Genomic DNA, 12,075 nt, shown 5'->3' with positions numbered 1-12,075 from the left:
GGATTAAGAACAAAAGGGGAGAAATTACAAGAGAACTTTCAGAATTCAAGACCTTACTATGAACAACTCTACTCAGTTAAACTGGAGAATCTAAAAGAAATGGACAGATTCTTAGGAACATGTTTTCTCCCAAAAATGAATGAAAAGGAAACAGAAAGCATAAACAGGCCGATCATAGGCAAGGAAATTTAAATAGCAATCACAAATTTCCCCCAAAAAACAAAAGTCGTGGTATAGACAGGTTTTTTGGTGAGTTTAATCAAACCTTCAGAATAGACTCACTGCCGTTGATCCTTAAACTCTTCCAAAATATTGAAGAAACAGGAATCCTGCCCAACATCGTCTAAGATGCTAACATTACACTGATATTCAAAGCAGACAGAGATATTGCCTCTGAAGTGTAATTGACAATGATAATGCCTGAGAATTTGTTGTGTGTGGCCATTACGTTTCTGAGGACGGTTACTTCTATCCCTGTTTTGTTGAAGGTTTTTTCATTTAAAAAAGTGTTAAAATCTGTCAAAAAGCTTTCTCTGAATTGATTAATGTGATCATATAATTTTTGTTGATATGGTGTCTTACACTAATAGAGGTGTATGTGTTGAATCATCATTGCATCCCTGGAGTAAATCCCAGTTGATATGGCCCTTTGTATAAGTTGTTGTATTAGGTTTGCTAATATTTTGTAGAGGAATTTTACATCAGTATTTATCAGGGAAATTAGTCTAAAGTATTTTTTACTAATATCTATAACTTTGTTAAATATTAGTATTGATTAATTATGTTGGCTTCATTGAAACTGTTAATAAGTATTCGTTTTTCTTCAATATTTTGGAAGGACAGTAGGCATAAAGTTAGGAAGTCTTTGAAGAACTCACCAGTCACTCTATCTGGACCAGGGATTTTGTTCTTGGGAAAATTGTTAATCATTATTTCAGTTTTCTTGCTTCTGATTGGTCTGTTTAGGTTTTCTATTTCCTCCTCATTCAATTTTAGTAAATCACATGATTCTAAGAATTTCTTTAGGGGCTGGAGTGATAGCACATCGGGTAGGGCGTTTGCCTTGCACGTGGCTGACCTGGGTTCGAATCCCAACATCCTATATGGTCCCCTGAGCACTGCCAGGAGTAATTCCTGAGTGCAGAGCGAGGAGTAACCCCTGTGCAATGCCGTATGTGACCCAAAAAGCAAAAAAAAAAAAAAAAGATCAATTTCTTTAATGTTTTCCACCTCAACAGCATAGAGTTGTTCATAGAACCTCTTATATTTTGTATCTCTGAGGAGGGTTGTTAAAATTTCTCCCCTTTCACCTCTGAGCCAGTTTATTTGGGAATTTTTCTCTTTTTCTTTTGTATAGCACAGTATTTAAAATTTTTTTAATTGAATCACTGTGAGATACACAATTACAAAGTTGTTCTTAATTGAGTTTCAGTCATACAATGTTCCAACACCCATCCTTTCACCAGTGCACATTTCCCACCACCACTGTCCCCAGTTTCCCTCCTGCCATCCCCCACTCCCCACCACAGCCCCTGCAACCTGCTTCTATAGCAAACACTTTTTCCTCTCTCGATCTCTCTCTCTCTGGCATTGTTGTTTGCAATACAGGACCTGCAAGATTATCAAACATATCCCTTTACCTCCTTTCCGCACTCAGTTCTTGTCCAGAATGATCATTTCCAACTGTCATTGCCATAGTGTAGCACAGAATTCTTAATGTCTCATCTGAACTGTTGGCTTGAATACGATGAAGGGAATGTGATCCTTTGAGGGAAAATGTCTTTGAAAAACTCCGTTTTTTTTAAATAGCTGGTATTCAAAAATGAGGGGAAATTTTACATACGAACATCATAACTCATTGGTTTTTGTCTTCATTTTCTCTAATGTTCCTGATGTTTCTTTTGTTCAAAAATTTTTTGTGGTGATTTTAAGTCTAATGTAAAATAATGTAGAATGATTCTACTGCTAGTTATTGTGAAGAATTTTATCTTAAGCATAGTTGATATTTGGGAAGCCTTTAGAACAATTTTTAAATTAAATATAGGAGTAGTTCAGTTTGGAAAAGTTAGGCAAAAGAAGCAAGTACTAAGGAAAACACAAAAATAATTTGGAAATTAAATTATCAAAATGTCTCAAATTAGAAAGCGAACTTGTGTTTTATATGAGATATTCAACTTGCATATTGACATAGACTTGTCAATAGGTATTTGTATTGATAGAAAAGTTAATATCTCAGGGAGCCATCGTGATAGTATAGTGGCCTTGTGTGCAGCAAACCTGGATTCGATCCCTGAAATTTCATATGATCCCCTGACCACCACCAGAAGTGATTTCAGAGTGCAAAGCCAGGAGCAACCCCTGAGCATTGCCAGGTGTGACCCCAAAACAACAACAATAAAAAGTTAATACACCAAACATCTTCACTATTTGCTGTACATTATCAACCTACTCATTTCATTGGTACACTCCCTCCCACGCAACCTTGACTGAAACTCTCTTTTTTTAAAAAAAATTATTTATTTTTTAATTAGTGAATCACCGTGAGGGTACACTTACAAATTTATACATTTTCGTGCTCATGTTTCTCTCATACAATGTTCGAGAACCCATCCCTTCACCAGTGCCCATTCTCCACCACCAATAAACCCAGCATCCCTCCCACCCCCCAATCCCATCTCCCCCCACCCCACCCTGCCACTGTGGCAGGGTATTCCCTTTTGTTCTCTCTCTCCAATTAGGTGTTGTGGTTTGCAATAGGGGTGTTGAGTGGCCATTGTGTTCAGTCTCTAGTCTACATTCAGCACGCATCACCCTTCCCCCACGTGGCCTCCAACCACATTTTACTTGGTGTTCCCTTCTCTATCTGAGCTGCCCTCTCCCCAGAATGTGAGGCCAGCTTCCAAGCCAATGGAGTCAACCTCCTGGTACTTATTGAAACTCTCTTGAGACTCTCTTGGTGCAATAAAATCAACCTTCCTTCTCAAACTCATGACACCAAGATGAAAGTACAAAATAAATTTTTTCCTTGTAAGAGGGTAGAGAGATGTAGTGTGATATGAACACAGGAGTATTTGAAGAAGTGCTACATGAGAAAAAGTTATGTTTTAAATTCAAATTATTGTTTTTTGGGGGGAACACTTTCACAAAATTGCTAAATTAACAATTGTAAGAACCACTAAGAGAGTTACTTTCACTATTATGTTGTTGCTTTCTGCTGTGAAGAATCATGCTTTAGTGTGATCAGAATTCTGTGTTCTGTCTATTAGAATGTTAGATTTTTGGGGCCCCTGATATTGCAGTTAAGGATATATCTATAGTAGGACCCAGGAATCTATGTTGAGAAACAACGTGGGTCACTAGGTTTCATTTTGAGAAACAAAGCCTACATAGGATCTCTACTGCTCTAGCTGAAGAGATACCGTACAAAGGGCCAGAGATATGGTAAGGGGGTTAAGGCATTTTCCTTGTGTGTGACGATCCTAGTTAAATTCCAGCACCTCATGATCCCCAGCATTGTGGGATGCACTCAAGGGTATCCCAGGTAACTCCTACATTTAACAGAGCAGCATCCCTTACATTGAACCACCGGCCATTTGTCCTATAATTGCTGAGAGGGGCACACTGGTCCCTGATCTTGAGAGCCTCATTAAAAAATAATATTATACAGGATCTTTATAAAGACCATGCTTTCAGTTATATCATGCAATAAAATTAAGGAAAATAGTCCTTTACTCCAGTCTAAATTGTGTAGGGGTCAATGAATATAACCTCATATTTTGAACAAATCTAACAGCCCAATTCATACTAAATTAATATTAATGAATCTAAAAAGTTAATGGCTGAAGCAAGCTCTATTTAGTCTTAACCTTTGAAGCCCCAGTTAAACAACTCAGTTTAAGACGTTATAGCTATAAATATTTACAAAGCACAATGCACTTCATTGGTTGAACACTATTTCTGTCGTCTTTCAAATTTAAAGTGCATCACTGACTTCCTTAGTGAACGATTAAAAATCTAATGGAACATTATTTTAACACTGTGTTAAAATATTCACCACAAATCAGAGAGCTGCAAAACTGGCATATGCGTAAGAGGAACAACGATGGAAGTTTCTTTGTCGCAATCAATTTTGAAAGGTTGCTCCCCATTGAGCATGCATGTTCCATTCCTCTGACTTTCACTGGCATTCCCCACTTTAACAATAGAACTGAGAGAGTTTTGGTATGACCTTTAGAAGGACAAGCTCTCTGAGATCAGACGAGATAGGGCGCGTTCAGGGTGGTATGGCCGTAGACAGGATGAGCTTGAAAGACAAGTAGGATCCCACTTTTTCCTGTCTGAAAAGCTTAGTCAAATATCAGACAAGTGAAAAAAACTAACAGGACTCTGGTGTAAGGTTTCTTAGAGGGTAACGTGTACAACGGGTGAGGGAGAGATCCTGCCCTTGGGCTGTAGAGAGAGATGGGCAATTACATGACACTTGACTCTGGAAAGATGAGATCGACAGCATGCATGAGTCATATATGCTCAGAGCCTGAGTGAGGAAAAAGAACATTCCATGCCATGCAGAGTCCCATGGGACTTGTGCTGGGAGGGAACAGGAGATGGAATGAACATACAGGGCACTGTGGAGACAAGTATTGCAGTTGCAAGATGTGTAGTGATCCCTGAATCCCCTAAAAGGATGTGATTAGCTAATCAAGGCCATGAGGTTTGCCAATTCACACACTTTAGTTAATTCAAATCCAATATTGTAGGGCACAAAGGCAGTTAGCACTCTTCTAATCTATTGGCTGTGTAAATTACTTTATAAATCTTGGGTTTCCATTTAAGTCTTTGAACAACAGTTTTCATCCTGGAGATAAGTACATTTTAGGTGAGAGTTAGGACATACCCATAACAAGAATAATACAGGGGCCCGAGCACAGGTAGGGCACTTGCTTTATACACATCTGACCTGGATTTAACTCCTGGCATCCTATATGGTCCCTAGAACCCGCCAGGAATAATTCCTGAGTGCAGAGCCAGGAGTAATCCATGCACATCTCTGGTGTGGCCCCAAATAAATGATAAATAAAAATGCAGCACTGTGCAGGTCAAAGTATAGGACTGCTGGCAATGGGCATTTCTGTTGCAGGCAGCCTTCACCGTTTCAGTGAAGTTAGTTATATCTGATCAAATGTCTTGTGTTGCGCTTCTGTTGATTCTGTGAGTTATGGTAATTGTTTTGACCACTTCCTATTTACCACATTAACAGGGAAAGGATCTTATGCTAGAGTTGCATAGATAGGTGGATACGTTAACCTACAGTGAATAGATGAAACAGACAAGGTTTATATGCCACATATAGACACAACCCAGGAGGAAAGGGCACTGCGGGGCATACAGTCCCATTGGGGTTGCACTGGGGAACAGAGGGGATGGCCAGGAGCTGTGCAAGACAGATTTTGTATATAGCTAGAGGCGATGGTGGCCCTGGTTCTTGAAAGAGGATGAGGTGGGCTTGTCTATAGAGTTCTGTTGAGGCACTAAAACCCATCACACGAGGATATTCAGAGGCTTTGCCTGGTCCCCATTAATTAGGTATTGTTTAGCAAAGTGTATGGAGTAGGGCGAGAAAACCTCCTGAGATTAGCAGGTGACAAGACAGCATATGATACTAAATCTTTTACCACTGAGAATGCACTTTATTTATCAAAATGTGTGTCTTTTTCCCCCCCTCAGCTGAGGAATGTGACCCAATTACTTCGAACTGCCCAACAAATTCTGATGTGCAAAATCAGGTAAGAATAACTTCAATTGTTGATTGATCCTTGGTACATTTGAATCCTAATAGATTGGTTTTTTTTTTAAATTATCTTATAGAGCTTAAAAAAATAAGGTGTGTTGGAGATACGTGTGATAGAATGCATGTTTGCATGTGTGAGGCCCTGCATTTGATTCCCCCTGCCTGGTGGGAAAGGAGAGAGAGAGAGAGAGAGAGAGAGAGAGAGAGAGAGAGAGAGAGAGAGAGAGAGACAGAGACAGAGAAAGAGAGAGAGAGACAGAGAGAGAGACAGAGAGAGACAGAGACAGAGACAGAGACAGAGACAGAGACAGAAAGAGAGAGAGAGGACAGACAGATGGAAACAGAGAGACTTTTCTAAGTTATAATAGAATTTCTCCAATAGTAGTTTTCAATTATTTACAAAACTTTTAACTTTTTGATATCAGAAGTCAAAGATTGATGGTATTTTAAGATATTTTTCAAAAAATAAATACATTAATTATTGTCTGATGATAAAATGTTTGCTCTTTTAAATTTCAAATAGGATTAGTATGTACACAGGATTGAAAACTGTCTATCATTCCACTGTTTATCTTTTGGAGTACATCCTTCTGAATTCTATCTTAGATCACCCTGTGCTTCAGTTACTTCTTTGACCATCTCTTGTCGTGCCCTCAGCTCATGAGCCAAAGTGTACATGACCTCACATATGCTAAACTTTATTAGAGCAATAAATGTCTCAAAAAAGCTTGTCTTACTGCAAGATCAGTTCTACTCCTTCCATTACACTACGTTAATATTTAACAGACAGATTTGGAGCTTTGATTAGTCTTGCTTTCAAAATTTCCGTCTGTAATAAATCATTCATAATTTGGATACTCAAATCACATGTCATGAAGCAAAATTATAACATTGATGAACAAGAAGTTTTAATTGTAAATGCAGTTTTATTGAATATGGTCAATGGTGCTACTTTTTTTATAACTTATTTTTATTTTTATTACTTTTGGGTTTGGGGCCAAACTGGTATGCTGAATGCTTACTCCTCTCTCTCTTCTCTCTCTCCTCTCTCTCTCTCTGTCTGTCTCTTTCTCTTTCTCTGTCTCTGTCTCTGTCTCTCTCTCTCTGTCTCTTCCTCTTTGTGCCCGGGGCTCGCTTCTGGCTCTGTGTTGAGGATCACTCCTGGCAGTACAGGAAAGGGCCGTGCAGGTCAGCTGTAAGTCTAGCACCACACCCACTGTACTATCTCTCCAGCTTCTGAGTTGCTACTTTTAGCTGCAACTACCTGCCTTGCATATATTATTCTTATTCATGAATCCTTATATGTGACTGAATTAGTAAACCTAATGTTTAATTTTTCCCCTTTCAGTCATTAATTTGTTTAGCAAAGCTTTCTTCCTCACATTCATTGTGACATGATATGGTCTCCTTTAAAGATACAAGCTCAGGGGGCTGGAGTGATAGCACAGTGGGTAGGGCATTTGCTTTGCACGCGGCTGACCTGGGTTCGGTTCCTAGCATCCCATATGGTCCCCTGAGCACCGCCAGGGTGATTCTTGAGTGCAGAGCCAGGAGTAACCCCTGTGCATTGCTGGGTGTGACCCAAAAAGAAAAAAAAGAGATACAATCTTAGTACATTGTTTAATTTGCTTTTAGGGATTTCCCAAGCTATTTAAGATATGTTACAGTGTCTACTTTAGGATACTGTAGAGTATTTTTTCTAATTTTAATGATATAGTTCTGTCCACTTCGGTGAGACTATGCTAAAAGATGACAATATATTTATCACCATAAAGGGAGGAAGAGCAGGAAAACCGGCTTTAAAATTTTTCTAAGTTCTATTTCAACAAACGTGAAAGATTGTTACAATCTGAAGAGAAACCAGAGTATTCTAAGTTCTGTTTTAAATGGCATGCTTTCTGTTCTTTGAAAAAAATTACCCTATCTCATTACTTCTGTTGGCTATTTCTTTTCTAACCTATAGGGTTTGTTCTAACTGCTAGATATCCAGAAGAATTCTTTGAAACCAGCTTGGCAGTTAGAACAAAGAAAACTCACTAGTTGAGAAACATTACAAAATGAAAAGAAAACAAACAAAAATAGACCATACTTCATTTTCTGTAGCTCAGATGCAAAAGCATGCTGAAAATCTGTTCTTTACTATATTAATATTTGCTATTTTTGTGATTTTTATAATCTAAAAAACTAAATTCTACTTCTACTAAGAGTTACTTTTAGCAGCTTTCTTTTTAAGCGACAAAGGGGAATTCTGATGTCAAGAATTAAAGTCTGAGGGACTGGAGAGAGTATAGCAGAGGGGGTGATTGTCTTGCACAAGGCTGACCCAGGTTCAATCCCCAGCATCCCATATGGCTCCCTGTTCAGTGCCAGATGTGAGTAACCCCTGAGTGTCACCAAATGTGGCTCAAAAACAAAGCAAACAAAAAATTAAAGTCTGAGGCCAGGGAGATAGTTCAAATGGTAGAGCACATACCTAGCTGATGTGAGGTCCTGAGCTTGTTCCTCAGCATTAAGTGACCCAATTCCCCAGCACTGCTAGGTGTGACCCTTATTAAAAAAATAATTAAAGTCTGCTCTCCCAGACAAATATTCACGAAGAAGGCTTATCATGGAGTAATTTCAGATCAATCCTTTAGCTATCAGACTCTCCTCTTCCTACAGGGGAATATACTTTGAATATATTGAACATATGCTTGGAGGCCAAATATCAACTGAATATTTTTGGACAACAAAAACTGGAAAGAAAAGGTGAAGTCCCCAATCAGAGCTTACAAATTTAGATTCTAGATAGTTCTAGAGGGTCTGGTTCATAGCTTAACCATAGTACTTTATGTTAGAGAAAATGTTTCCCAGAACTTTTTATCATATTTTTATTTATCATATCATTTTTATTTACTTTAATAACATGCACAAACCTATGACAAATGGTAGTAGTACGACATGTATTTTAGTTTGTAGCCAAGGACCCATGCCAAGTGGTATCTGAAGCAATAATGAAAATAGTAAATATTAGGAGGCAGAAGTTATGGAAAGAGTGTCTTTTTCTCTATGTTTATATTGCTTATGTGGTTTTATAAATTTAAAAGATTTTTTAAGCTTTAGAACTCACATTAAATTATTGGCGTCTTCAGGTGTGACTAATGGAAGTTTACTAATGGGAGATATTAGTAATAAGTAATCAGAGAAACCAGATGTATGGTATATAGGAACTCTCAATACTATCCTCTCAATTTTAGTTGTTTTTTTTTCAAATATAACTATTATAAAGTCAAAGGTAATTTAGTGGTGTTAGATGTAGTGGTACAGGGTTAAGGTGCACCCCTTCTATGCTGCTGATGGTAGCTAAATCCCTGGCATCACTTGGTCCCCTGAGTACCTCTGGGTATATATAACCCTAGAGATCACTGAGCATTGCAGGAGTGGCCCGGGTGACCCTCGTTCCCTCCCCCCCCCATAACCTCAGGGCCTAGGCCAGACCGATAGTACAGAGGGTAAGGTGCTTGTCTTGCAAACAGCCAAACAACCCCCAACCTTCCATATGGTTCCTTGAGCACTGCTAGGAGTGATTCCTGAGTGCAGAGCCAGAAGCCCTGAGCTCCACAAGGTGAGGCCCAAAAACAAACAAACAAAAGCAAATAAACAAAAAACAAACAGAACATAGCCCCAGGGTCTAAGCAACTCTGCGTCCAGGAACCTCCACATTGAACTGCCACCTGGTTGATGGAGTCCCACCTGGAGTCCCACCCCTGAAAATATTTTTAATTTTTTTTTCTTTTTGGGTCACACCCGGCGATGCACAGGGGTTACTCCTGGCTCATGAACTCAGGAATTACTCCTGGCGATGCTCAGGGGACCATATGGGATGCTGGGATTTGAACCTGGGTTGGCCACGTGCAAGGCAAATGCCCTACTCGCTGTGCTATCACTCCAGCCCCCCACCCCTGAAAATTTTTTTTTTTTTGGGCCACACCTGGCAATGCACCTGGCTCTGCACTCAGGAATTACCACTGACAGTGCTCAGGGGAACCATATGGGATGCTGGGAATCGAACCCGGGTCGGCTGTGTGCAAGGCAAACACCCTACCCGCTGTGCTATTGCTCCAGCCCGACCCCTGAAAATATTTTTAAACATGCGCTGTAGCACTGTCGTCCCGTTGTTCATCTATTTGCTCAAGCGGGCACCAGTAACGTCTCCATTGTGAAACTTCTTGTTGCTGTTTTTGGCATAGTGAATACGCCACGGGTAGCTTGCCAGGCTCTGCCATGCGGGTGGGATACTCTCGGTAGCTTGCTGGGCTCTCTGAGAGGGATAGAGGAATCGAACCCAGGTTGGTCACATGCAAGGGAAATGCCCTACCCATTGTGCTATCGCTCCAGTCCATTTTAAAACATACTAAATAAAATTTAGAAAAATGAAAAATTCATTTCATCTATCATAGTTTCACCTATCATAGCTATTTTTGTCATTCCAAATACCTTTTATATGCATAATTACACAAAACTATTTGCAAATAATTTTATGTCTTGCTCTCATTGCATAATATTTTCTAACAATTCATCAGGCTTGTTCCATTGCCTTTCCATCAGAGTAAAGGACCTCTTCATACCACTAAGAACATTTCCCAGTTTTCTTGCTCTAAGTTTTCCATGGGGTCCAGAAAATGGCTCAGGGACTTAATGTGCTTGTCTGTCTTATCAAATCAAGGTTGTGAGTTCAAACCCTAGTGCCACCACATATGCCCTGAGAGCAATCAGGTACAATTGCTCATTTTCTAATCCCCTATGAGAAAGCCCGGAAGACGGCTCCCTGGTTCAGGGAAGGAGAGTGTGAGGGCATTAACCAGTACCCAGGACTGCCAAGCACCCAGCTGAGTCTGTTTTCCCCCACAGCCTGGGGTTTCCCAGGAAGAAACAAAAACCCAGTAGTGACGCCCACATAGGATGTGCATCGGCTGCTGGTTGTGGTCCCTGGCTGCAAAGTGACTGGAATCACTTGGAGAACTATTCTAAAGCCCCACCGCCTGGTCCCTCCCTGCAGAGGTTCTGTTCTATTCTTCTCCCCGCCATGTTGCTGCTGTTGTGATGAGAGGGGTGCACACTTTTCAGTGAGGCTGAGCATATGGAGGGTGGTGCCACCTTGCCGGGATGGTACACACCAGGTGGGATGGTGCAGGGAATTGGAACTTGTGGCCTCTCTACCAACCAAGCTACCGCTGGGTCCCAGCATTCTGTGCTTGAAGGTTTTATTTTTCACCTGAAAGTGCTTAGGGGCCACCAGAGCCACGCCCGGCAGTGCTTGGTGGATGGGGCAAAGATGGGTTCTAGCGTGATAGGCGATAAAACACATGCAAGGCTTGTACTTTACCACTCGAGTCACCTGCTGTCCGTCCCCCAGGGATCTGAGGAGGACACTGAGCATCAGTACTTCTGGAATCTCTCAGGACCTTCCCTGCCCAGGCAGAGTGAGGGGCTTAGCTCCTACCCAGGGCAGAGGAACCCAGCCAGGGCACCGGCATGAATTCTTCGTTTGGCCGCTATGTCCCTTTCTAGCATGCAGTGTGGCCCAATAAGGTGAAGGAGAGCCAGGAGAGCCCCGGGCTTCCTGAGCACTGCTTGGGAGTTAAAGGTCAGAGAGTTAGTGTAAAAACTCGAGCACGGTTTCTTGACGCTGAAGCAGCACTAGGTGGTCTCCGGAGCATGCTGGAAGCATCTCTCTTCCCCGCACCGCTCAGGGAGGAATCCGGGCAATGCTCCATATGGCCCAGCTCCTCCCCGCTCTGTTAAATGTAACTGTGAGAAATAAGACGTTCTTTTTGTTAAGTGATTATTTTTGCATTCAAAAACTAATGTGGTATTCCCAGAGATGTGGCTAATGGTCGATCTCATGCCTTTCATGTATGAAGCTGTGAGTTTGACCCTTGGCACTGCCAAAATACACAAAAGCAATAAAGAGGAGTCAAGTACTAGTTTGTCATCTTTTCTTTTGTATAGTTTTAGTTATGCTGTATAGGCAAAGTAGCACTTCTCTGTTTCACGTTGCAATATCAGAAGCATTTTGTAGGAGTCCTTTGGATGTCATCGAAAGAACAATAATTATACAGTAGTTTACATTTTTAAGATCAAGTGCTATTCTAAGTACTTACCTACAAGACCTCATTTAATTTTCAAAAAAGACTTTATGGCATGTTCTATTAGTACACCCATTTTCCTGGGCTAGAGTGATATTTCAGCAGGTAGGGCATTTGCCTTGCACGCGGCCGACCCGGGTTCAATTCCCAGCATCCCAT

The 12,075-nt window shown here is 40.7% G+C and overlaps 1 protein-coding gene across 1 annotated transcript in view; it reads left to right on the top strand.

The window, feature by feature from the left end:
• Positions 1-12,075, top strand: part of EDARADD (EDAR associated via death domain) — a 70,119-nt gene that overhangs the window by 22,575 nt on the left and 35,469 nt on the right. The window contains exon 4 of the mRNA XM_004620363.2: positions 5,725-5,783. Within this exon, the coding sequence (XP_004620420.2) occupies positions 5,725-5,783 (59 nt within the window). The remainder of the gene's footprint in view (positions 1-5,724; positions 5,784-12,075) is intronic.

The sequence above is a fragment of the Sorex araneus genome, chromosome 9 (assembly GCF_027595985.1).
Source record: "Sorex araneus isolate mSorAra2 chromosome 9, mSorAra2.pri, whole genome shotgun sequence".
NCBI classification, from domain to species: domain Eukaryota; kingdom Metazoa; phylum Chordata; class Mammalia; order Eulipotyphla; family Soricidae; genus Sorex; species Sorex araneus.
The sequence above is the reverse complement of the archived record's forward strand: the minus strand, read 5'-3'. Positions and strand labels throughout refer to the sequence as shown.